The 26,358-nt window shown below is 52.9% G+C and overlaps 1 protein-coding gene across 2 annotated transcripts in view; it reads right to left on the reverse strand.

The window, feature by feature from the left end:
* Positions 1-1,274: 1,274 nt before the first annotated feature.
* The window catches only part of NOS1 (nitric oxide synthase 1), a 57,233-nt gene continuing 32,149 nt past the window's right edge, over positions 1,275-26,358 (reverse strand). Inside the window, exons 4-29 of one of the 2 annotated variants that reach the window (XM_052689817.1) lie at positions 26,063-26,200; positions 25,776-25,921; positions 25,340-25,502; positions 24,531-24,622; positions 24,214-24,355; positions 23,753-23,892; positions 23,206-23,380; positions 22,929-23,030; positions 21,857-22,051; positions 20,946-21,031; positions 18,917-19,061; positions 18,728-18,832; positions 18,289-18,347; positions 16,328-16,444; positions 16,045-16,219; positions 15,286-15,424; positions 14,222-14,300; positions 13,557-13,750; positions 12,785-12,954; positions 12,337-12,547; positions 11,607-11,694; positions 11,189-11,310; positions 10,725-10,873; positions 10,232-10,426; positions 9,683-9,801; positions 1,275-8,521 (exon numbers count right to left, since the gene is read on the reverse strand). In XM_052689817.1, coding sequence (XP_052545777.1) covers positions 8,506-8,521; positions 9,683-9,801; positions 10,232-10,426; positions 10,725-10,873; positions 11,189-11,310; positions 11,607-11,694; positions 12,337-12,547; positions 12,785-12,954; positions 13,557-13,750; positions 14,222-14,300; positions 15,286-15,424; positions 16,045-16,219; positions 16,328-16,444; positions 18,289-18,347; positions 18,728-18,832; positions 18,917-19,061; positions 20,946-21,031; positions 21,857-22,051; positions 22,929-23,030; positions 23,206-23,380; positions 23,753-23,892; positions 24,214-24,355; positions 24,531-24,622; positions 25,340-25,502; positions 25,776-25,921; positions 26,063-26,200 — 3,462 coding nt within the window. In that variant the 3' untranslated portion in view covers positions 1,275-8,505. Of the gene's footprint in view, positions 8,813-9,682; positions 9,802-10,231; positions 10,427-10,724; positions 10,874-11,188; positions 11,311-11,606; positions 11,695-12,336; positions 12,548-12,784; positions 12,955-13,556; positions 13,751-14,221; positions 14,301-15,285; positions 15,425-16,044; positions 16,220-16,327; positions 16,445-18,288; positions 18,348-18,727; positions 18,833-18,916; positions 19,062-20,945; positions 21,032-21,856; positions 22,052-22,928; positions 23,031-23,205; positions 23,381-23,752; positions 23,893-24,213; positions 24,356-24,530; positions 24,623-25,339; positions 25,503-25,775; positions 25,922-26,062; positions 26,201-26,358 lie in introns of both variants that reach the window. The other variant, XM_052689816.1, reaches the window with a different exon arrangement.

Consider the following 26,358-nt stretch of genomic DNA (forward strand, 5'->3'; position numbering starts at 1 on the left):
GAATACAATATGTAAGGGATCCATAACATCTCTTAGTTTTGTTAACTCAAAGGGAATTCGCAAATAGCATTGCTTAGAGGATTTATAGCTTAGAGGAACTTACTGCTTAGAAGCATTTGTTATTTAGTTTAACCTCTTGCTACCTCAAGACCAATTTATTGCTTAGTTTAACCTTCAGGGAGCCTTCTCAAGTCAGTAGAAAGGGGTCCCTAAGAAAGCAATGGAGGGGAAATAAGCAGGATGGGAAACTGCTGAGGCATGCAAGGCGGGAAAGGAGCTCAGAACTGGAACAGAGGTCGAAAGGACATGGCGAGGAAGACGTCTGACTTCATCCCAGAACGACCACCGAATGGGGAGGAAGACATCAAGCCTTCATCCAATGGAAACTAATGCACATGCCCTGGGGAGGGGGACAGTATGTAAATGGATTCCTGGAAAAGCAATTAATATGCTAATGGGTCTTGGGTAATACTGTTGAATATGCATGGCTTGGCTTATAAATGTAACAGGACCCCACTCTTTGGTGTGCAAGCTAGGAGGAGCGATCCCCCTTGCACCCGGCGTGTGGCGCAGCGCTGAAATAAAGACGTATCTGCTCTTCTAACCTTACGTGGGTTAGAGAGTCTGATTCCGCAAATCAATGGCAGGGCTGAGGTGATGCTCCCCATGGCCATGGCTGTGCTCCGGTGATGCTCCCTATGGGGTCTGAGGTGATGCACCCCATGGCTGTGCTGAGATGATACTCTACATGGCCAAGGCAATGCCTGAGGTGACACTACCCAGGGCTATGCCTGTGCTGAGAGATGTCACCACATCTGTGGCAATGCCTGAGATGATGCTATGCCATGGCTCTAGCAGTGCCTGAGGTGATGTTCCCCATGGCTGTGGGAATGCCTGAGGTGATGCTCCCTATGGGGTCTGTTGATGCTCCCCATGGCTCTGCTGAGATGATACTCTACATGGCTGTGGCAGTGCCCGAGGTGACACTGTGCCATGGCTGTGGCAATGCTGAGGTGACACTGCCCATTGCCATGGCAGTGCTGAGGTGATGCTCCCCATGGCTGTGGCAGTGCTGAGGTGACGTTCCCTATGGCTGTGGCAGTGGGTGATGGGTAGTGATGAGTGATGCAGTGCTGTGATGCAGCCCTCGTTTCTGTCAGGTTAGTAGATATCACCGACAGCAGCACAGGTAGTGGAACAGAGCAAGGCCAATGTATCAGGAGAGACCTTTGAGTGCGAAGAGCCCACAGACAAGAGTAGAATGAGGTCTGCTGTATTTTAGGGTTTTTTTTATTCTTATTATTTTGACTGTAATGCAAACAGGCATAAGTATTCCATAAAATCGTAAGATTGGAACTATACAGAAAGGTGCATGCTTTAGAACAATGTGGATATCTTGCAAACAGAGCCAGAGTCAGTCCAAGAGAGGGGGCTGGAGTACATTGTACGAATGGCAGAGATTTTAGCAGCATTGAGAGCTCAGAGGTAGGGGAAAACCATGTTTCTGACCACTTAAAGCACTGCTATGATCAAACACAACGCTGCTTCACCCTTGCTCCCACTGCCCCTTTGCTCCTCAGGAGAAACCTACCTTAGAATCACACGAGAAGCTACAAGATAAACCACCTCTCTCCAGTGTCTGATGGGATGCCAAGTGAGATGAAAATGCACCGGTCTGAAATCGGGGCATCATTTTATTGACCAAATGAAGGCACGGTGACATGAGGTGCTGAGGAGAGGGAGGGAGGAGTGGGAGGACCAGGAAGGGGAGAGAAACTGGGGTCCCATCCAGCAGAGCAGAACTCACCCACAGCTGAAGCATTTAGTAAAGCTCTGCAATGGAAATGCTGGGAGTCGCCTGCCCCAAAGCTACTGCCCTGCACAGAGTGGTTTCCTTTCTCAATTTGGAACCACTGCTCTTTAGGAAAAAGGCCACCAGAGCAAAGAAAACAAACAAAAAATAAAAAAGAAAAAAAAAAACACCAAAAAACAAAGCAACAACAAATCAGTCTTTTAGGCTTACACTTTCCAGAGGTGCTTGAGGGAATCAGGAGAAGAAATCCCTGTTCCTATTACAAAAATTAATTGGCACTGAATATCAAATTCCCTGGGTGGATGGCAGCACTCATGTTTCTAACTACGTGCAATCTAAAAAGCAATGAGTCCCGGCTGAAAGTCATCTCACTGCATTTGTCTCCTGCCTGGGGAGTTGTGTGCAAGCTAGAAGAACTCAGGATGTTGCTACAGACTAAGGGAACCTATTCTCAAGCTCTTTTTAGCATGCAGATCCCAGGGTTTTTGAAGGCATCTCAAGGCAGCAGGGCACATTTAACCTTAGCTATTCTGGATATACACCTATTTTGTAGAATTCCAGCAAAGCAAACATTTTGCACTGAATTTCATTGGCGTCAAAGCCATCACTTCAATGCTGAGCACGGGGAGATGCTGAAACGTCTTCTATTTCCAGACATCTTGGTGAGCACTGCAAAACATATTCTATTAAGACATGGCTTCATACCATGATCATACAAACAGAAAGACAAAACCCACGTTTGAAAGCAGGTAGCACTAATGCCTCTTGTTGGATCTGAATGCGTATTAAGGCAGCTTTATTGCCTGTGGAAAATTATAAAATCTCCATTTGGCGATTACTGTGGGGACAAAACACTCAATTTCATCCGAAGCAACAAAAAAGAACTCGTAGATCACTTGGTCTTTTTGATTGACTTTTGCAGTATTTAGCCTTTTCCGTATAAGTATTAAAAATGCCTCTAGAAGAAAAACACTTTGTCCTGTGTTATTCACTGGCAGATTTCTGCACTAGCCCTATGGAACTGTGTGCCAGCTCTGCAGTCGGGCCGTGCAGAGTACCTGCAGCCCAGCTCTGTGCTGCTCTCCTCAGCCCCAGAATTGCTGCAAGCTCAGCCTGCGGGTCCCAGAGTAGCCCCCAGCATCTTGCCCTGCCATGGCAATGAAGAGCAACTGCAAAGCCTTGGCCTGCAGGCACCTATTAAATAGAGGGTGCTGAAGGCAAGGCTCATGCATCTCACTTTTGATGTCTTTCCTCCCTCCTTCCTCCCTGAAATCGAGCCAGGTAGGCACATGAATGAGTAGGCAGGGAAACAGCAGCACTCACAGTGAGGCACTCTCACTGGTAAACAAGCTGCGGCTGCTCAGCTATGAACTCACAACCTGTTTGGTCGTTGTTTTTTTTTTCTCCCAGTGATTTTGATGGCTCAAACTTCCATCACAGCCTTCGCTGGAAACATCTGTAGGGGTAGAAGCCAAGACTTTCCGATCTGCTTTTTTCATCTCACAGCAGGATGCAGGTAAGTCTGCATTACAGTGCTTAAATATTTCACGAGTTGCCCTTGCAGCCGTGCTCAAGTCAAGCCAATTTCAACCTCCGAAGTATCTATTTTACTTCTGCAACCAAGTGCTTTAAAGCAGCAATCTCATTAGCTTTCTCCAGCTCCCCTGAATTCCCATTAAATACACACGACCATATGGAAGAAGCTAGAGCTCAGATCTTCCCATTGAGGGTAGATTTCAAATGGAATACTAGAGTCATGCATTGCAGGCAGGTGCAAGTGCAGATTGACACGCACAGGAATACTGCCATTGTGAAGCTGCTGCTGCTGCTGTGAAAGCTTTATCCTGCAAGCTGCTGAACACCCCCAGTGCCACAGAAGCCCGTGGTTGTGGAAGGCATTTCGTACCTGGAAGGACTCAGATGCAAGATCTGAGTTTGTGAATTCAATTTTCCAAGCCTGTAATGCTGTCCAGATTTTGCTCCTCCTGTTATAGCAAAGGAAATTGTTCTAACAAAGGCAGAGCTACAGCAAAGTTGAATGGTCCTGTAAGTGTGTCTCCATCTGTTCCGTAAAGAGACTGCACTCCCCTCTGGAACTATCAAAGCAATTGCGAAGTTATCAGAGCAGTTCTGAAGCTGAGAACTGGTCCCCAGTGAAGGCAGGAACAAAGTTTAGTTTTGAGCATAAAATTTCCTTCCAAAAATGCTGGGAACTCTCCGCAGCTTCCCCATAGGTATAAATCAAAGGTCTGTAATGGCTTCGGGGGTATGTCAGGAGGCAGCAGCTTGGGCTCAGGCTTAGTGCACGTCCACAAGGCTTCATCAGAAACACAGCCTTCTCTAAAAAGCGTAATGAGAACGTTGGCCTCCAAACTGTGGTAGGTGCTCACCGCTCAGCAGTGTGCAGAAGATGGTGTCCAGTTTGCACCCACACTCCAACTCTGCCCTGTCTTTGTACCACTGTGAAGCCCCACCAAAAGAAAACTGCAGAGCACAGCAGAGCTTATAGCCTGCTCTCAGTGATCCGGTGAGCAATTTACCCACCACGGTTTTCACATGTGAAATGAAGTCATCTGTTCCTCTCAGCCTCCAGTCTTTGCGTGCTTGGAGCAGCTCTGAAGAGAGCAGGAACAGGAGGGCACCCTCAGCACCTCTTCCTAGCACAAGGCACTACAAGCCTGTTGGCATCCCAAGGACCTGCCCTCACCCAGCTATGGACAGGCAGACAGGGCTGGGGGGGGACACAGGAAGGATCTGCAGAGGGAGGTGGTGCAGGGAGCCTGAGGTGAGAGGCATTGCATGGTAACAGCAAGAGAACCAGCAGAGCAATCCCATTTAGATTGGACACAGCTTCACGCGGCTGCTGTCTCTTCACATCTCCTTTTCTGCACGGGAGAAATCACGTTTGCTCAGGACACAACTGCAATTTTCCCAGACATACACAGACACATCTGAGTGTGGACTCAGTCCCCTGCTTGTCACTGAGAAGTTTAGGCACAGGACAGGGGCAGGGAGCATGGCTGCCCAGCCTGAAACTCTGTTTCTCTGGTCAATATGGATGCAACTGCCTTGGTTCCTCCAGCACAATGATCTTAGGTCTACCCAGTGGTGATTGTGAAGTGTGTTGTCTTTGCAAGTCTGATCCTGATGAGAGAAGTCTCATTATTTTCCCGCTGTCTCTCATAGATAGCAGTAGAAAGAAGAACAGCAAACTCCTAAGCAGTCCTTCTGGGGAGATGAAACCTTTGAAGTCATCAACAACACAGGCAGCAGGTACCCTTGTGCTGAACGAACAGCTTATTTTCCCCTGCTAATGGACACAGCAGGTTGGGAAAACACAGAACCATTTCCCATGAATTTTCAAGTTGGTACATAACTTTCTGTGGAGATCTGAGAAACTTACAAATTAAAATCTCTGCAGAAAAAAAACCAAACAAGAAAAAAAAAAAAACAAAACAACCTCACTTGGTAGCATCTTGAAAATCCAATCTCCTATTTAGAAAAGATCCTCTTTGTGTTTAATTTCTGGGGAGCAAAAAAGAGCTGAACTGCTGCAAAACAGGCAGTGGTGGAGGGCATCCTCCAGGACAGGGACTGGGGCACTGGGTTGGGCCAGGAGCCCATTGGGTCCTGTGCCCCCTTGCTGCAGGAGCTGCATGGGGCAGGGCAGCAAGCAGCCAGCAGTGACATCTGTGACCCGAGGGCCCAAAAGGCAATGGCCCATCCTGGTGTGACACCCTGGGCAGCTCAGGGCACCGGTGTGCAGCACTCCCTGCTGCTTGTGCATGATGGAGATACTGTGGCTGCACCCACGTGTCAGACACGTCACACTGAGATGAGCAGAGTCTAGACAACTGGTGGAAGAGCCACATCTGTGGAATGAATGATAAAGCAGATCCACAGGTTCATTTTTCCCCGCGCTGTGGGAGAAAATTGAAGTCGAAGGGGAGCGCGAAGCCTTCCCAGGTCAGAAGGACAAAGGGGGAGTGAAGACATCTGAGACTGACTCAACAAAATGCAGTGAATCAAAGTTCCCCGTAGTTTGGCTTGTGAGAAGCCCTGCTGAGGGCAGAAGGAGCGGAGAGGCAGCTCGGAGTCCTGCAGGATGTGCAGCTCTGTGGACCTTTGTGGCAGAGCCAGGCAGGCCGGCTGCCCTTCAAGCAGCATTTCTCTTCGGAAGATTATGAAGGACTCACCTAACCATTGAGCTTCAGACAGCCAAAGCTGTCTGCCCCTTTGGAAGTCCCACTGAAGGCATGGCGCCCTGTTCCCTCCTTTGTGCTTCCCAGTGCTTTCACTGGTATCTGCTGGAGCAGAAGATGGAGACGGCAGGCTTTGGGGCACAGGAAGAGCAAGCCAATTCATCTCAGTCACAGACTGCAACAGCAATAGGACTTCCAGATGGGAGATGTTAAAGCAGTACAGGCAGAAGGCAGGACTGGAAAAAACTAATTGCTAACAACGCAGGTTGAGCTGAAAAGAGGACGAAGACAAGGGCATTTCTTTGGGCACACCCTCCTTTTCAGATTGTGTCACCAGTTCTATTAAAAGTAGGAGCAGAGCACAGAGTCGAGAGCCATAATCAGCATCAAGGCAGGGATGTGATGTGAATTTGTTCTTTAGCTCTGTTTCTGCAGCGATGGGACGTGGGTTTAGGGCCAGGTTTGCTGTACGTACGCAGGTCTAGAGCCAAGGGTTTGGTTCCCATCAGCAGGACATCCCAGCAAAAAAGGGACCCAGCTCTCTCACCCCACTACCTGCCCTAGGATTGGGGCACAGGCCCTAAAGGAGGACCAGGGGCTGCACTTCATCCCATCCTGTCCAGCATTCACCTCCACATCCCCAAGTCCCCAGGCAGCGCCACGAACCCAGACTTGTAACTGCCATCTTAACGAGCTCGGCTCTGGCCACACTGTGGCAGCATTCCTTCGCGTTTCATGCCCTGCAACGTGCGCTGCTGGGACCAACAGAACTGAGACTGGGTCTCTGGTGCCCACCTGGCTCTTGAACTGGAGCTGCTTCAAGCACCCAGGGAGTTGAAGCTGCAGATGGTCCCAGCTACGACCGACCAAGCAGCAGGAAAGGGCAGCAGGCTGAGCGTATGGTAGCTGCACTGCCAGGGAGGCCAGCGTGCCTTGCACCACGGGCTGAGGGAGCAACAAGCCTCATGCAGCTCTTTTTGTTCCCACTTGGTCTTAGGGCAGCAAATCCGAGCCCTCTGAAAGCAAAGCTCTACTTTACAGCTCCTGAACAAGGCTTCTGCTGTCTCTAGTGCGGGTGCTTTGTTCTGTACAAGCTACAGTTCACAGTGCAGCAAAGTGGGGACAGGAGGACAAGATCAGCTCCAACACTAGCCTCGTGTCTCTGCCTCCAGCAAGGGCTGCAACCGCCCAGAGCCCCTCACCCTGCGCTGAAGGAGGACCAAACCTCCTGAGGGCGAGAAGGGGGGGGTGAAGAAGAAGGACGCACAAGGTTGTGCTTGATTTACCTCTCTGACAGCTCTCCTCTGCTAAAGGGACCGATACCTTCCTGTGACACTGCTAACGGCTCGTTTGTGGGGCTGCAGTTTTGTAGCCGGGCTGAGGTGTGAGCGTGGCAGAGCCCAGAGTCACGCAGCAGCCTCGCAGTCCATCTCACCTCCAGGTCGACGAGTCGTCCCTGCAGAGACAGCTCGTGCTGCTGGCAGGTGGCACACAGCCTGCAAGAGGGGACAGGCTTGCCACCAGCAGTGTCTTTATTTGGCAGTCAGGTCACTCCATGCTGGCGCTCGCTGCTCCCGAAGCCATGAGTGGGGTTGGGATCTGCTGTCCCAGAACTGCTCACAACACTGCGCTAAGGTGGAACTGGTGCTCTCCGTGCTTTCAGGAACTCTGTCAATACAGCCTCAGCAGGGACCAGGTGGTGGGAGCCTTTGTAGCCCTCCAAGTTCTGCTTTCCCACATGGAGGTGCTCCTGCACCCGGGGTTGGAGCTGCTTCTCTTCCCTCCTTGTGGCTTTCCAGTCTCACCTGGGAGAGGGTTCAAGCGTTCACATTGCAAAGCTCAAGGATGCAGCTGAATCTCTGCCCCCAGCATCACAGCTGCAGATTGCACATCTCCTGCAAAGCCTTTTGGAGGACAGCCTGGCGAAGCAGCACTCGTTGCTACAAGTTTCTCCCTAGCACAGACATCCTGTGTGTTCAGTGCTTGCTCTTCAGCAGGAAGACTTTCATGCCAGCAGAAGTGGGGACTGAGCAAAAGGGGAGACTTAGGGGGAATGGGGAGCAGAGAAGGAGGCAAACAGCGCAGAGTGCATTTAGGAGAAACTACAACACGTGAACTGCAGATGTCCTGCCTTCTGGCTCAATACAGATGCATTTGCACCCAGGCTGGGTGGGGATGAGCAAAGTTCACAGGCACAAGGACATGGCACATTGACTGCCCCCAGCCGTGGGCTCGTGCCCAGGCCTGAACAAGCCCAAAAGAAAGCAAAGAAAACGCCAGGACTCAGCCAAGCCCCAAGCTTGGGGCTGAGGGAACGGCCCCCGGATCCCATGAAGCAGCAAGAGCCAGCCAGCACGCAGCCCCTGCCACTCTGCTTGCCCCCAGAACACTAAAACGCAAATGGTCACAAAAATGGTAATTTCATGCAGCTGCAAAATGCCCTCATGAGAGGATGGAGAAACGAGAAGTTCTGTTAAGAGCCACTGCGAATTATAAAGCCATCGTACTTCAGTGGGGAGATCAGGGGAAGGGAAAGGGGATGAAAAGAAACCACCACAGGACAAGAGAGAGAGCAAGAGAAAGAGGAAGAAAAGGCAATAAAAATCATCATCATCATCATCATCATGACACAACAACAGGACAAGAGACAGAGCGCTTTCCATGGGCAGTTCCCCGGAAAAGGAGCCACTGTGTCCGTGAAATACAAAACCCAGTGCCCTCGGCAGGAGTGGGCAGCAGGTGCCGGGACTGGTTGGGCATCCCCTGGGGCGAAGGGTCCAGTTAGGAGCAGAAAACCCTGCAAGGGAAAGGGCAGAAAGGGCTCAGAGGAAGCAGCTGAGCACCCTGCTGGGTCATGTGGCCCTAATGCGGGATGAGTAGAGCTGATGTAGAGCAAAGCCGTTCCGGAGCTTTGTCCTCTGCTTCCAGGAAGGCAGGGTGGGATCCTCAGGGGTCTCTTTGGAAACAGGAGTACTGTGCTCTCCTGTGTACCTCCCCACAGGGCATCTGCAGTACGGCCAGGGAAAGGCAGTGATCTTCCCATAGGTCCCTCCAGAGGACTGCTTACTGTTGCAGATATGCACAGGGCTGTGGCAGCTGGGTGAGGTGGGCACTCGTTAACCCTCCCTACAGATGGGAACTGGCAGCTCTCCTTACACAGTGCAGACCCTGGGCATTGGGGCAGAGTTCCTCCCAAGTACCACAGAAGTTGGGAAGCCAGAACTGCACGCCAGGACAAAAGCCAGGATGAGGAGTGAGATCCGTGCACATCCCTCATCCTAAATAAACCTGCTCACTAAGGGAAGAGTCCCTCAGCACAGAGCTGAGCGCATGGCAGGATGTGACAGAGCACAGATACCTCATGGCACCAATTTTGACTTCTTTTGCTTGTTTTCTCCAGAGTGGAAAGACAGAAAAGCCTCCAAATCTTTCCCAATTGGAGCTCCAACATGGGTACCCCTCACCATGGGTAGCAGCTGCCTGCACTCTCTCTGCTATCACAGAGAGATGGCCATGCAGCAGTCTCTGCGACACATGCAGAAGTGAAATGTCTTTTTCCAGCCATTCTTTAGGGCTAGAGATGTGCAGAAGTTAAACTTCCTTTCCCATCCCACAGCCTACACACTTGGGGACCAGAGCAAGGGTTAAAATAAACATGTCAACTCACTCATCCGTATCTTTTTTGCTCTCCTCGATGAATGCAATAGACTCAGATCTAAGGCGGTTAGTCACTTCGTACGTGCGCAGGGTGACTCCAAAAATATCCTCGTGGTACCGGCTGTCATCCTGAGAGCGAGGATGGGAGAGGAACAGGGGGGAAAGGGAAGGGTTTACAAATGGTTGGTGCTGCTATGTCACAGAAGGCTGTGGGGCTGTGGGCAGGTCCCCGCTACACACCAAGTGTTGTGGGGCCGGTGACAAGAGCTGAAGGGGCAGGGAGGGCAGAGGGGCAGAGACACAACCTTCCCAAGGTCACGCTGCATCGGGCAGCCCCGATGTGGGAGAGACAAGCAGGGGACCCGCAGCCTGTCCTTTTATCTTGCAGCGGTGACAGAGGGACAGCGGGCACTCAGTGTGGTGAATGGGCCCAGGAAGGTTGCCCTGAAGATCTCATGGGGAGGAGCTGCTCATCACCTCACTGCTTCCCCTTTGCAGGACGAGGCACCAGGTGCAATGCCCGGAGCAGGATCTTGTGCAGGGCATGGACACCACTCACCCGCAGCTTGCTGATGAAAGCGCCTGCCTCCTCCACCGACAGCTGGCCCTGCTGCCTCACGATGCGCTGAACGGTCTTGAGGACGTCCCCAGCCATGGTGACATCCCCACAGACGTAGATGTGGCCTCCCTGCTCCTTCAGTGCCTTGTACACCGTTTGGGCCAGCTGCTCCTGTAACACGTCCTGCACGTATTTCTGCAGGAGGGGGGAGCAGAGTTAATTTCAGCTTCTCAGCCCCCTTCACCCACATGCTCTGGGAGGCCCAGCTGCCTCCATTGCCTCTTGTGGAGAGCAAGCAATGCCTTGCTGCACCTCTAAAAGAGGTAGAAAGGAGATGGGTGAGTAGCAAAGCTTCATTTGGCACTTTTTTCTGCTGGTTCTGGATCGCCTTGCTGGCTGACACCGTCCTGCTGCCCTTGGCATGGGATTGCAGTGGGGAGGACGCAGTTTTGTGCTGAGGATCCCCACCCACAGCCCCAGCACCCACCAGCACCTTTGGTTTGTCCGGTTCCCGGGAGTAGGCTGTGTACAGCTCTCTGAAGACACCTTGGGTTTTGGCAAACAGCGTCTCCTCTTTGTAGATGTGATCGATCCTGGACTGCCGGCACCCAAACACCAGAACCATAGGACAGGGCTTCAGGCCTGGGGAGAGATGGGGGGAAGCCATCAGCCTGCAGACCACCAGCATCCCTTTCTGCAAACTGCATCACTGCCAGCCACCCCAGCAGCCCATGCGAGGAGCCCACCAGGGCCAAAATGCCCTTAAGAAAACAACAAACCAACCCAACGCTACAGTGCACAGAACCATAAAAACTTTGAGTTTTATAGGAAGATTGTTAGGGAGTTTGAGCTGCGTTCCAAGTCTGCAGCCTCTCAGGGCCAGCTCAGGGCCCCAACCAGCCCAGGATTATGAGTGCTGCTTGGGGTGAGGAGCAGGAGGAAGAAGTGTCAGCTCACCTTTGTGCTGGATTTCAAAGAGCCGCTGCTGCCAGAAGCTCCGGAATGGGGCAATGCCAGTGCCGGGGCCAATGAGGATGCAGGGCACCTGAGGGTCCTGGGGCAGGTGGAACCCAGGAGCCCTGCATGTGTTGAAGACATCAGTTAAAGCCAGGCATGATGCTTCCTGCCTTGCCTCTGCTAGCTGAGACATTGTTCAGAGAAGCAGGGATTGAAATCTCTAAAAGTGGCATTTTAGTGCAGAAGAGAACACCACCAGAGCAAGAGGGACCCATCTGTTCACAAAGCCAGCCCTGCTTTCTCTGCTTCCTTGGTGCTTTGCAAAGAAGGACCAGGGGGAAAGAGCTCCTTCTGCAAGGGTCTTGCCCCATCCTTCACCCCCTTCTCCCATCCTTCACCCCCTGCCTGGGCCACTCACCCTCTTACAAAGCAGGGCACAACCTCGTCACTCTGGATCCTGTTGAGCCAGGAGGAGCAGACTCCGTGATGGATGGGGCCTTCTCCATCTAGGAGGAAGGAGAGGAAGGGCCGCACTTAGCACACCAGCCAGTACTGAAGTCTCTTTCCTTTCGGAAACTCTCCCTGCTACATTTCCTCCTGCACACCTACTGTCTGTCAGCATCTCTGATCCATCCCCATGCCTTTGGGAGGAGGTTGGCACTTGGATCCCAATCTCCCCCAGACCTGGATAGCTGGACTTTCATGATACCTTGGAAGCCCTCAGTTTTGTCCTTGGCAATCCAAAGTAAATGGCCAGCATATTCTCCCACGTTCTATGGTGGCATCAATGGACTCTACCCACACACACCACAAACAGGGCTGCTGAGAGACATCATTGCTTCCACTGGTACCAAAATCTGGCTGTTAGTTGCTGTGTGGACTTTGGTATGGGCAATGGAATAGTCCCACATGGAGTTACTGGTTGGTCTGGGCCAAGTCTTCCAGGCTGCCCTTAGGTGGATAGCCCTGCTCTGTGCTGTGTGACAGCAGTATCATGGGCTGAAGGCATCTAACTGCTGCAACGGGTAGAAAGGCTTCTACATAACATCTCTCAGTCAAAGCCCTTATGGATCTGCCCATGTGCTGATGTTTTTCCCCTGCTCCCCACTCCAAGCCCACCTCCTCTGTCCCCTGCCTGAGCCTGGTACCTCTAGTGCGGTAGGAGACCACGGCCACGGTGAGATGGACCTCTCCAGGGTACATCTCTGGGGAGGAGCTGATGGAGTAGTAGCGGGGCTGCAGCAGGGGCAGCTGTGTGAGCAGCAGTGTGGAGGGCATCTGCACCGAGGGGAATTCCTCCAGCACTTCCACCACCGTGGGGTTCTTGGACCACTTCCACTCCTCGTACTCCTGCAAGCCCTGCAGCCAGGTTGAGAGGGAGGGTGGGCTGCAGCATCGGCCTCTGTGTGCCCAGAAATTTATTTCATCTGGAGCTGAAGGACTGGGCTACTAAACAGGCTGATGCTGAAGAGGAAGGTCTGCACCCTGGGGTGTCATTAATTAATTTTGGGACTGCCACGTGTAAAAATGAAGGAAGTCTGCTCCAGAAGTGAAACAACCCCTGCGAGCCCCTGCAACTGGGATTTGAGTTTTTACCTTGCTAAGGACCTGCAGACGTTTCTTCTCCTTGTCACTGGTGGCCAACAAAGCAAACTGCTGCAGCAGCAGCGGGGTGGGAGGGGTGGTGATGTCCAGATAGTATTTAAAAGCCTGGAAGATGGTGCATGGTGGGATGCGGTTCTCGTCTGTCCAGTTACTGATGACGCCTGCCAGGAGGGAATCCAGCACAACCATGGGTCAGCTGAGCTGCACGGGTCAGCAGAGCCAGAGGGGATAAATCCTTGCTTTCGTTCCCCCCTGCTCAGCTCTGAGACAGTGAGTGATGAAGAGCCAGAAAGAAGTGTCAGAGATATCTTCGTGCTACAAGTGAGATGCTGTGCCGTGAGTACAAATACGGGATCTGATAGTGCAGCACCTTCAGCTTTGGTCACTCTGAGTGCGTGCTATTTTCCATCTCCTCTCACACTGTGCATGGCAGTAGGGCACTGGCTCATTCCCAGAATATCTCAGAATATCTCTGCTTCTTCTATAAGAATATTAGCACCTTTAATTGGTCTGGAGAACAAGGAAACCTCTTCTCTGTGGTCCCTGCTCAGTCTTCAAACCCTTTCTTTGCCCCATAAAGAAAGAAAGAGGAATGGCTCTGGGCAGCAGAAGATGGAAGGAGGTGTTCCCAATCCAGATAAATGCAATGAAATGGCAAAATTCCTCCTCAAGGCTACCCACCTCCTCGAGGAGCTACAGGGACCAACGTGGGGGATGAATAGGGGGGAATCCACCTCCACGTAGGGACTAGGGATGTGCTTACCTAGAGCTGTGCTCCTCTCCTCCAGGAGCTCCACCTTCACCAGCTGGTTGGCCGGAGGAGCATCCTCAAGCCTGTCAATCAGGGCATTGACCAGCTCCTCGTGGTTCCCTGGAAAGACACCCAAGTGGTCCCCAGGCAGGTACTGCAGCTCCTGGTGGCCATTGGTGTGGAGACGCAGGAAAATGGTCGACCGACTGCAGAGAAAGGAGACAAAGCAGGATGGTGTTTGGGGGAGAACAACAAGGAGCTGCTGAGTGACATCCTTGACAGATGTGTTGCTGGGCACCACAGCAACCTGCCTTCATAGAATCATAGAATGACTGGGTTGGATGGGACACTAAAGATCACCCAACCCCAACCCCTGCCCTGGGATGATTGCTTCCCCCAGCTCAGTCTGCCCAGGGCCCCATCCATGTCCTGGAGCACCACCAGGGTTGTGAGCACCCACAGCTCTGGTCAGCCTGTTCCATTCTCAGGCAGGAGACTACAAGGTGGCTGAAAGCAGGACGTACCCTTTCTCAGGCTCACACGGCCATGATTTGCACAAATGTAGTGTCAACGGGACATCTGGGGTCAGGGATGCATGCAGCACCACATGTACAGGTGCTTGGGTGCCCTGTGAGCACATTTGGTTCCAGCAATCCTGGGATGCTCACGTTTCCTACCTGGACTTAGGGCTCTGCAGGTTTTGGCGTGTGATCAGCCGGGCTGCGTAGACACGCTTTTTGTGGATGCTGTACAGCCCTGCAGAGGAGAAGAGCCCATGAAAAGACACAGCAGAGAATCGGAGCCTTGGGGAGGACGCAGCACGTGTCCCTTCTGCGGAGGACCAGGGAGGGCTCAGCCACCACCTGCACAAGGTGTGGGGACAGGACCTGGCTACCGGTGCCAGCAGCAAGGTGGCTGAATTGGGAAAAGCCAGGGCAGTGCGGCAGAGCATCAGCTGCAGGAGCCATGCTGAGGGGCCAGGTGTCGGTGGGCTGGCCCTGCCATTGCACCGCAATGCTCGGATGAGCGGCATTTGGACAAGGCCAGCTTGGAAGGTTCCCAGCTTTCCAGCTCTGTGCTTCACAAAAAGGGGTCAGGAGGAGGGAGAGAAGCTCAGAGCTCAACATCCCTGTTGCAAAAACAGGCAAGGAACAACCAGAGGGGACTGAGGTCATCACAGATTCATCGTTGAGTGTTTGAGGGTGTCCTGGTTTCAGCTGAGATAGAGCTGATTTTCTTCGTAGTGTCTGATATGATTCTATATTTTGGATTTAGGAGAAAGCAACATTGATAACACACTGATGTTGTAGCTGCTGCAGAGCAGGGCTGCACAGAGCCAAGGACGTTTCAGCTTCTCACACTGCCCTGCCAGTGAGGGGCTGGGGGGCAAAGAAGCTGGGATGGGACAAAACTGGGACAGCTGACCCAAACTGGCCAAATTCCATATTCCGTACCATATGACATCATATGAAAAACTGTAATGAAGGGAAGTTGGCCAGGGGAGCAGCCACTGCTCAGGGACCGGCTGAGCATCGGTTGGCAGGTGGTGAGCAATTACTTTGTGCATCGCTATGCCAGGCTAAACCACAACAGGTTGGGGAGAAAGCAAGACTGAAACAATGGGAATGTAACATAGGAAGGCAGGGAATGAGTAAAAAGATTTGGTCCTTTGCCCCCACTGCTCCCAGTACATCTCCCCCTCTGCCTGCCCCAGACCCCCTGGGTCACCCCATCTTTGCACCTTGTGTGAGCTCCGGGGCCTCAGCCACGTAGGTGAGACGGAACTTGCTCCTCTTCCAGCTCCGGTCATTGCTGATGAGGGAGTTGTTGGCCTTCTCGATGTTGACATCATCTCCCACGCAGAAGACATCGCACGCTGCCTACAGCACGCACCAGGCTCTCAGCAGCCCCCCTGCCTCCTGCAGTGCCCTACTGAGCCCCAAGAGCCCCTTGACCCACCCCGACCACAGATGACACAAGGGGATGAAGGCCCTAGAGGTGTAGGGCTGTACCAGTGGCCATGAGCATAGAGTCATTGGAGTTGGAAGGGACCCTTAAAGGCCATCTGGTTCAACTTCTCTACAATGAACAGGGACACCCACAGCTCCACCAGGATGTTCAGAGCCCTGTCCAGCTTGACCTTGGGTGCCTGCAGGGATGGGCTGTCCACCACCTCTCTGGGCAACGTGTGCCAGTGCCTCACCACCCTGAGTGTAAAAAAAATTTCCCTTATATCCAGTCTAAATCTCCCCTTTTTTAGTTTGGAACCATTTCCCCTTGTCCCATTACAACAGACTCTGCTAAAGAGATTGGCATGAGTTGGGGCGCCCTCTCCACGAAACGTCTAAGTTTGGAGAATCTCAATAATGATGGCCAGTGTCCCCCTTGGGCTTCCAAGTGTAGGGAAGGAGAGAAGGCTTCAATCCAGCTCTAACCATCGGCTGTGCAAGTACTGGCCCCGTGCACTTCACCTCGCCGGAGCACCGGGGAGGCAGGTTACCTTGAAGACTTTCTTGGCCCAGGTGCGGAAGGACTCCTCCTGGCCACAGAGCTCGTCCCCCTCTCCCATGCGCAGGATCCGCTCCCCGCCCAGCTCCTCCAGCAAGGTATCCACTGCCCGTGCAAAGGCACAGAAGTGGGGGTATGCTCGTGAACCCAGCCCAAACACAGAGAACCTGCAGAGAGAGGACACGGCTGTGGCTGCAGCGTGGGGACAATGGCATCTACCCGCCCTGCTCCAGGGACATGCAGGACTCACCACCTTCCTTCCCCATTCTGTTTACCTGACATTAGCTAGGGGTCCTGTACTTTCAAAGTTGTCCCTGGAGTCAGGGCCATCACTTGAGGACTTCCGTGCATCCGAGTAGGAGGAGACACTGTTGAAACGGACCTTGTAGCTCCTGTAAAGAGCAGTGGCAGAGAGCGTTGCAGTGGTGACAGGTGAGACAAATCCCATTGCTTGAATAGGACTGGGCTCCAGAGGGGACAAAAGCAGAGCAGGCTGAAGCTCGATGCTCAATATTTCATGAGCAGGCAGTAGAGAAATACCTACCCTGCTAAGAGTGAGCCGGAGCACCCCATACAATGCATATCCTCAGCTAGAGCTACTCTTTGTCCAGGGAAGTGGTGGAGACACCACTCCTGGAGGTGTTCAAGAATCACAGAATCACAGAATAGTGGAATTGCCGAGGTTGGAAAAGACCTCTAAGACCACCAAGTTCAACAGCTGACCCATCCCCATCATGCCCTTTAAGCCATGTCCCTCAGTGCTATACCTGCAAGTTTTTAGGGACATGGTTTGTGGACATGGACCAGCTGAACCATTGGACTTGGTGGTCTTAGAGGTCTTTTCCAACCTTATTGATTCCACAGTTCTATGATTCTGTGCTCCATGGGGTCCTTTGGTCACCTCCCATGGGCTGACCCACGTGATGCCCGCCACATTCCCACCAGCCATGCTGAGCTGACAAAGCCTTGGCTTTACCTGCCCTTCCCTGCCTGTGCACAAGGTCAGGCACGTGCCTGAGCAAGTATTCTGAAGGTTTTTCCATTCATAGGAAGTGAAAAAAGGGGAGTGAGAGAGGAGGGGACGAGGAGGGGGAAGGGGAGCGCAGAAAAAAAATCTGACAACAGCAGAAGTATTTCTGAATTGAACCATCTTCAGAAATTGCTCTACACAAGAGTTTCTAAATATACTGCCTGAACAACGAAACAGTAGTGTGGGGATGAGTCACAGCAGACCTCCGGCGCCCGGCACGCCACGCGGAGGAGACAACCCCAAGGAAAATAGCGCTGGGTCGCAAAGCGCCGCTCCAGCTGTGCTCCACCACCGCCTGCTTTCTGCCCAGGCCTCTTCTGCCCTGCTCCTCGTGCTCACCTGTTTTGCTCCGGATGGATGGAGTCACTTTTCTGCCCTGCCCCTGGGTCTTGTCCCCATCTGGGGTTTTGTGATGGTTTGGACAGGCATGAAGCCCCAGTTCCCCATGTGGGTGCAGGTATGGGCATGGCTCAGAGGGCCCTGATATCTGCTGGGAGATCTCAGCATCTCCTGCATGGAGCTGGGAGCCCAAGGAGCTGCTTTCCCCACCCCTTCCCACAGAACCAGGCTGCCGCTGCCCCTGGATGCTCTCCTTTTCTGTCTTTCCTCATTGCAAAAGGTTTTTTTCGTGCTTAACATCAGCATCTCCTGCCATCCGGAGCCATGACCTCTTGGCCCATTCTGGGGGGGGCATCAGGAGTAATTTATTCCTCTGCAGTCACCTTTCCCGTATGTGAAATCTGCTACCACGCTGCATTTCTCTCTCCTGCAGATGAAATAGCTCTCACCTTTTAATCTGCCCTCATGGGTCACTGTTTGCAGGGCTCTGACCACTTCTGCTGTCAGATAACCCAGCCACAGGCTGTTCCGGCTCTCAGAACCTCCTGCCAGCCCCTTAAATTTCGTTTAGAGCTGACTGGGACAACCAACACTGGTCTCAGAAGCTGTCATCCTCCTGGAAGCTGCTTGGCTTGCTGCCTTCACCTCGCCCCATGCCGCACCAACCCAGCCCTAAAGAGAGATTTCCTGGACCCCAACCACAAGCTGGAACTTGCAAGCACGAGGACCCTGTGCTCTGTGCTCCCTGCTACCTTCCCCTGCTCCTTCCCATTTCTCCAGGCACGTCCAATGCCCTGGACTGATTTCCCGCTCTGTTCTAGGAGGAGGCAAATGGAGGGAGAAGAGAGGGTTTTGAGGTGATCTTACTTTCTCTCCTCCAGGTTGGAGTTGGGATTCTTCATCTCCATGAGCGCACAGCCAAATTTCTACAGAGAAGACAGAGGAAAAAGACCATCAACTTCTTCCAGTCCCTGTGGAGGACACAAAGCAGCAACCACAAAGCGATGGACTGCATCCTCACTCTCTGCCTGCCATTCCAAGCAGGTGTACTGCTGTTGTATGGGATGTATGAGGTCATGGCACCCTGGCAAATGGGCTGGCGGCAGTTACAGTGGCATCAGTTGTATGGGATGAATTTAACAAGGCTGCATCTCACTGAGGAATGCACAGTTTTGGAGGGGACATAGGCACAGAACTACTACTGCACTGCACCCAGAGCTTTTGAGGGCTGCCTGAGGTCAGGATGAGCTCACAGGATGGGACCCTGCCCATGTCCTCCTGGATTACCAGACTTGCACTATACTACCTCTCCATTTTCAGGTGGGTCTCCATTGCCAAAGGTGCTTGTGACCACCAGGACCATGGTTTCATGCTCTAGGTGCACGATGTCATACTCATCCATGGACATCACCTGAGATCAACAGAGCTGTTAGCAGGAGCTCCAAAGCCGCTGTGATTGCACCCACCACCCCCTGGGCCAGGGGCTGGCACTCACCTTGGCGTCAAACGCATGCTTGAAGATTTCACACAGGGTTTTTGCATAGACCTGTGACTTCCCCGTCTCTGTGGCATACAGGATGGTTGCTTTGACCCTCTTGGCCATGGCTTGTCCCATCAGCTTGGCTGAGAACTTCACAGCTCTGAGAAGCAAGAATAAATCCTGGTGAGGGAGCTTGCTGCCTTGTCGGCACCTCTAGCCCAAGCTGTTCACACCACGTTATTTCTTACTAATGAGCAACCTGCCTTAAGAAACACAGCAACACTTTGTTGTTCTGTGCCAAGTGGGAGCTATGGAAGAGCCTTCATCTTGGGGGGTTTTGAGCAATGATCTGGAGCATTGGGATGGGCAATGCTAGCTGAAGGATGGAGGGGCTTTTTGTGAGGGATGGAGAAGCAGAAGATTCAGGGGCAGCAGTAGGAAGATAACCTCAAAGGGAACAGCTGGAGAGCAAGCAGTGCCTAAGATATGGAGGAGCATCTTCACATGTCTCTAAATCCCACCTGGCTGGGGGATGTGCCCTTGCCCAGCAGAAGCACCCGAGCTCCACACAGCCCCCAGCCATGGAGATGGTCAGAGCTGTCTGCAGTCCCTTTGCTTTGTGTTCCAGCAATGCCATGACCTCAGTGGAGCAGCCCTCTGAGGCCACACACTTGTCCCTGTGTTGGCAGAGCTGTGTCTCGCCAGCTGCCTTCTGTGGCTGCATCGTGACTGGGTACGTTTGCTCTGGTTTTGCCTGTGGGCTCAGCTCTGACAGCAGGACAGAGGGGCTGGAGAGGTCACGGCATTGCCAGTCCTGGTGGGGAGATGCAGCACTAAGAACACTGGCTCCAAGTTTCTGCATTACAGGGGCAGGGGAGAACGCCATGGGAAAATTGTGGGGCTGCAGACTGAGGCACTGAGCTCGGTGTGTTATTGTAGGGCCACTCATAATCACCGAGTTTGGGTGGCGGGGCTGGGGCTGCTGTTTGTTCAACCACTTAGCTCCAATCCAGGCAGTATTAATGGTGAATTGCAAAGATAATTCTTTCTCACCCTGTCCTCTCCCCCGCATTGGGAACAATGGAGAAGATTTTTTTTTAAATTACCTGCCACGCTTACATTTTTATAAAATCATTTATCAGCGGTACACACACGCATAAAAGCTTTGCTTCTCCTGACTCAATGGCTCAATTAATCTCCTGCTCTCCCGGCAGCCCCGGGCTGCAGCCCAGGCCCAGGCACCAGTGTCAGCCCCAGGAGTGCATTCATCAGCTGCTGATCATGGTTATGGATGCGCCGTGGAGAGCAGCTCCCGGGAGGCGACAGCTGAAGAGTGGGAGCAAACCGACAGCGGAGGCACGGCAAGGCGAGGGGTGGGGAGAACAACGTGAGGCCACCTGGCAGCCTGGCCACGGGCACGGGGCAGCCCCAGCCTTGCTGGCCCCCGGGGAAGCATTTGGACCAGGATCAGCCAAGGCGTCCAAATGGTGCTTCATCACAGCACCCCCGCTGGGAGCCTTGGCAGGGGACAGGGACTTGTGTGACCCGTTGCTGGGGGTCAGCCAGCCATGGAGAGCAAATCTCAGTTTGGCCCTGAGCCGTTGCTGCCTGCAGGAAGGCTCTTCAGGAATAGGAAGTCCTCTTGCAATGGGGACATTCAGAGTTTTGGACTTGTGCTGGAGACAAGCGCTCCTTGAGTAATTAGTAGTGGGAGAAATACAGACACAAATGGCAGCTCATTTGTGTCTGCATGGCCCAGAGAGGCTGAGAAAGGAGGAGCAGGTAATAGACTCCCAGGACATGCTAAAGCCATTCCTGAGCACTGAAGAACGCCTGTACTGCAGGGTGAACCAGCTTGGGAAGAGTCTGCATGGAACGCCCAATATTCCCTTGGCCACACCTTCTGAACGTCTATATGGATTCTCGAAGGGCTCCTGCTTCTCCATACATCCCCCTTCAGCAGTCTGGACCTGAACTGCCAGCCCCTCAGCTTGCTACCCCAAAGCAGAACCGGCGCCAGGCACTCACTGCCTGCTGTACTTACTTTGCCAACTTCTTAAAGCCAATGGCCCTCTTCTTGGTAGGTGTCCCATTGACTCCCTTCCAGATGTGGGTGTTCCAGGGGTCGGGCTAGGAGGGAGAAAGAGCAGCAGCTGTGGGCAGTGCTCAGAGCTTGGAGAAGTGCTGTACCCACTGCACTGAGCACTGAGTTCCTCCAGTTGGAAATGGGAGGACCAGCTGGCCTGTTAACCAGCTTTATCACTTGTACAGCTCCCCAGAGACACCAGGGCACAGAAAATTACAGTTTAATAAAACCTTGGTGGCTCCTGACAGCATCTGGCCAAGTGTCCTCCCACCTCTGGGACAGCAGTAACCAACCACAAGGACAGAGCAGGCAGGGCCAGGAGGGGAGAAGCAATGTGAACACGTCCTTCCCCTTCCCAGCCCACAGGTTTCTTTTTCTAAGAGGCCCTCTGGGAAGGGGAGGCAGCTGAAGCAAGGAACAAGAGCACAGAAGCTAATTCAGTGCCCTCGCAGGCGGCTGTCTGTAATCAGGGCCAGGAATCATCGGAGTTCCTGGTGGATTGCTTACAGAAATGAACAGCCTGCTCCTGTTTTCTGATTGTTCCTTGAGGGCTCTTGACTAAAGGTCACATTGTGTGAAAGCCAGCAAAGCAGAGATGGTTGGCTAATGAGGGAGCATTTGCTTAGGGCCCTTTTTTCCCATGGTCTGAAGTGTTAAATACTCCAGCAGCAGCACTGCAAACTGCTGCTCAGCCTGCTGAGACCTCAGGCAAACGGGAGGTCATTTCAACTCATTCATGGGCTTTGCTGCCTGCACGGACAACTTGGTGAGGGCACTGGGTGGGATCTCTCTCCTTCCTGCGTCCCCCAGTTTCCGTGCCCTGGCTCCCACCCTACTCCTGGTTATTCCTTTGGGTACACAGAAGGTACCTGGTATTCAAAGGAGGGTGTGAGGCGGTAGTTGAGCATCTCCTGGTGGAAAACTGGGGTGATGCTGCCAGACATGGGTGGCACGATCCACACCCAGTCAGCAGGACAGCCCCCACGGCAGCGGTACTCGTTCTCCATGTGCTTGATGAAGGACTCGGTGGCCGAGTGGTGGTCCACAATGGTCACTTTGTCACTCTGATGGGGGAGTAAAAGCAGAGCAGACAACCACAGGCTAATGTTACCCAAAGGGTGGGAGCCAAATGAAGCTATTCCCAGCAAAAGGACTCATGCCAAGGAGCGGAGCTTGGGGTGTGCATCAGGTGTTCCATGCAGTGGATGGAAATGCTACCAGTGATCAATGCTAGCAATGACTGAGCAGAAGTTCAAAGCTGAAGGATGTTCATTTTGGCTCCTGAAGTCATTTTTTTTCTAAGGTGAATCCAGGAGCCATCCAGAAAGGCTCACTGCCATGGTTCTGCAGGACAGTGGGGGTGACTGCTAACCCTGCTCTTCCCAATGAGCGCAGACACCAGGCAATCCTGCCCTCATCCCTTATTAGCAGCCATGCTAGGGGACAGATGTTCCTCCTCTTATTTGATGTAGACTGTGCAAGAACCAACATTAGAAAAATAGGCTGGAGCATCACCCTGCACACCAGAGAGCTCTCAGAACTGCTGGCACAGCTCTGACCCAGCTCCAGGAGGGGCTCCCACCCTCTGCAGTTGGGTGGCCAAGGACCAGTTTTGCTACTCAACCTTTAAGTGCAAGTGTGGGGGAATCTGGACCTAATTTTGCCTCACCAGCAGGACAGAAGGGATGAATGTTGCCCTTCGGGGCCCTCCCTCTGCAAAGCTCAGGTGCTGGTAGTGCTCTTTCCAACATCCAGGGCAGAGAGATTATTAAATTTCACTGCAGGCTCCTGGAACAGCTCAAAATGAGGAAGGCACAGCATAGTTTCAGATGAGTTTTATCAACTGCTGCTGTCCTTGTGCAGGACTCTCCGTAATGTCCCACCTCACCCCTGCATCCCTGCAGGCCAGCCCAGGCCTGTCAAACACTGCTGTGCCCGCACCTGGAAGCTGTACAACACAGCGATGTTGATCTCCACCAGGGCCTGATCCTTCCACAGCGAGGAGGTTTTCCTCATGTCCAGGTTCATTTTCTTGGCCACTTGCTGCAAAAAAAAGCATGACAGGAGGTGAGCCAAGGAGCGAGGATCTCTGCTTGGGGACAAGGACCCAGAGAGGAAGAACCCAACTGCTGTCTGCAAGGGATGCTCAGGCGCACTGTCCCCGTGCCCCAGTGACCTCACGCCCAGAAGCATCTGGTCTGTTGGAGGAGGGGATTACCTCCAGGATGTTGTAGCGGGAGTTGTCGCAGTAATCCCGGACCCCGATCTCTGTGCCCATGTACCAGCCGCTGAAGGGGCAGGCGGAGAACTCCAAGCCACCGATCTCAAGGAGCATGTTGGACACTGCAGGCAGACCGTACCACTTCAGGCCCAGGTCCTTGAACCACTCGAACCTGCCAGGATGCGACAGGGTCAGGCAATCAGCAACATTCGGCTGGGGAATCAAGGAGGTGGCTTTGGTAGCAACCACTGGGCTAAAGGATGCATTTCCTGGAGAAGGTGTCTACCTTATGGAAGACATTAGGACTGTTACACAGTGAAGTGAGTGCTTGAAGTTCTGGGTGACTTCAAGCAAAGAGAAACCAGCCCTGAGACAAGAACACAAGTTGTTTTCTGTCTCCAGGTCACCTCCATCTGGGAGGAAGGAAGATCTGGAAGCGGGAGTAGTCAAGCACCCAAGCCACGGCAAGGAGATGCAAGGAAGCAAGCCAAGCACAGCAGATAGTTAGTGGTGAAACCAGAAAAGCTGAGCCCCTCTAACTTACTTGGGGTGCCGGATTGGCACTTCCAGCACGAGCTCTGGGGGGATTTCAAAGAGCTCTGGGTCGTTGCCGTTGGCTTGGAGAAGCAGAGGCAGAATATCGAAACGGCCATACGGTGCCTTCCACCCCTGCTGAATGCAGATCTACAACCAAAACAAAGAGGGTCAGAAATTCCTGCATGCCATCTGCCTTTTGGGTGCTGTGAGCAGGGACTCAACCCTTAGGGTTGAGCACTGATGTCCATCCAAGTGAGCTATGCCACGGGTTTGCCTGTCACAACCAACCCATACCTGGGAACGTTTTTATTCCTGGAAAAATACTAGAGGAGGACACACCAAGCACCGGAGGGGGTTTAATGCACACTGCAGACCCAGAACCTTCCTGGGATGGCCAGAGCCGCTGTGTGTCTCCAGCAGCCCCCTGGTGCCCCACGGGGAGGATCTGGTGCCCCATGGCACTGGTACCTCTGTCAGCTCCACGTTGGCAGGGTCCCCCAGGACGGTGCCGTCGGGCTGCTTGTAGCCGGCGTAGCGGATGAGCTGTGCGTTCCAGATGCGGAAGTCGTGCTTGCTGTCCGTCCGCTGTGGGAAGATGGTGATTGCAGATCTGTGAGGAAGAGGCAGCATTCGTGAGCACCAAGGAGATTGCAAGGTACAGCATGGGGAGCATCATCAGTTCCCCAGCACCGGGTCACGCTCATGCTCCCCCGAACAGGTGCTGGCTGTAGCTCTCCAGGTACGCATCCCAACGCAGAAACCATGGTGACCCAGTGGTGGCTCACCTGAGGTTCCCTTTGTTGGTGGCATATTTGATGTGATTGCAGATATAATTGAACATCCCATGGGCTGTGGTGCAGTCTCGAGCGTCAAACACCTGAAAGAGTGCAAGCAATAGTGGTGGTGGTGGTACAGGATGCATGCTGAGCTCCTAGGGCAGAGTCAGGCAGAAGGAAACAGTACAGGGAAGACCCTGGAGGCCACTTTGATATCTTAGGTAGCTAGAGCTCCATAATTATGTGACCCCCCACCCCCTTTATGACAGCTGGACATCTGATCCAGATGCTCCTGCTTTGGAGAGGAGATTCATCTCCTGCTCAGGCAAAAGCTTCCTCTGTGCAGTGCTCTCAGCCCAGCTCATCCTCTTGCAGCTCTGGTTTCTGTTCTTTCTTGTAGATCATGATTCAAGGCTGAAATTGAGAGGTCTGAGGGACACTGAGGGAGTGAGGAAAACAGAACAGAGGCTCATCACTATACTTGAAGCCAACATCGTACAGAAATGGATCCCCAAGGTTCAGAAATGCTAAAAAAGAACAGCTGAAGGCTAAGCTGTTGCTGAGCCTCAAAAAAATCTGATCTATGCTTCGGGTTTCAAAGCAGCCCACCAGCTCCCTGGCACCAGATTGGAGTCACTAACTGGAGATCACTAACTCAGATCCTACTCTGGCTTCCAGCTAGTCTAAATGGCATGGAGCCAAATATCTCTGCCACGGCACCTCTGTACCATAGGTGCACTTCTCCGGAGCGCCAGCTTCCAGTCGCCTCTCCAAAACCCCAGTAAATCCTTTGCAGGCTGTGCTGCCATCGTGCTCACCTGCAGCTTGGACCACTGAATCCTGCCCACACAGCGGGCTGCATTCCTCCAGGCATGCTTTGCACCATAGATCAGCTCTGTGTCCCGCAGCTGGTAGGTGTCGGTGGCTTCAATCTCCTTGGTCACCTCCTCCAGCCTCTCCATGTGGGCCTTGGAGCCAGATCTGTGTGGGCAGGGAGTGGAGGAGATGGCATTCACCAGCCTGGTTGGAGGGCAGAGTCCTGCTGCTCTCCTCTTGGGAGCACATATATGCACATGAGTGCTTTCAGATAAAAGGTGGCCAGATGCAAATGGAAGAGGTCAGTCCTCTGTGTGGAAGCACACAGTAAGTGCTACAAATGCAACTCCATGAAGAAACAGCTGCACCATGGTCTTTGTGCTGACTTGCAAGTGTGAAAGGTCAGCATAAGCAGCCCCTCCTCTGGCCAGCACTTACCTCTTAATGGAGGAGTAGTACTGATCAATGAAGTCCTTAGCCAGGAGGAGCACCTCCTCTTTTGGCCTGGTGTCTTCTGATTTGCGGACGTGCTGGCTGGGGGTCATCACAGAGCCCATGCAGATCTGCTCAGTGCATGCGGTGGTCTGGCAGGACAAAAGGAAGCAAGCATGGTTACATCCAGCTCTGTATCTCCAAGCAAAAAAACCCACCATCTTAGAAGCACTGTGATCCACTCATCTGTGCTCAGACAGCTTTTGGGCAGTGTCTAAAAGTACCCTGCTCACCATTGCTGTCTTGAGATGCAGAGTGTCGTGGAGCACGGAGCCCGTCTCCCAGTTCTTGATCTTGACGAACCGCGGGCATTTGGAGGGGCTGCCGTTTGCTGCGCTCTTCGTCGGGGACTGCCGCCCCGATGGTGCTGGCTGGGCAATGGAGAAGACCAAGCACAGGTTAATGTTCACCAGTGGGATACAAGGAAAAGCCACCACAACAAGCAGTGTCTCTTGTTAGTGGATGCCTGCGCTTAAATCTCGGTGATGGTGCAGTGAGAAAAGGTGAACGATCCAAATATTTGGCAGCA

Source organism: Tympanuchus pallidicinctus, unplaced genomic scaffold, assembly GCF_026119805.1.
Source record: "Tympanuchus pallidicinctus isolate F22 unplaced genomic scaffold, pur_lepc_1.0 scaffold25, whole genome shotgun sequence".
In the NCBI taxonomy this organism is placed as follows: Eukaryota; Metazoa; Chordata; class Aves; order Galliformes; family Phasianidae; genus Tympanuchus; species Tympanuchus pallidicinctus.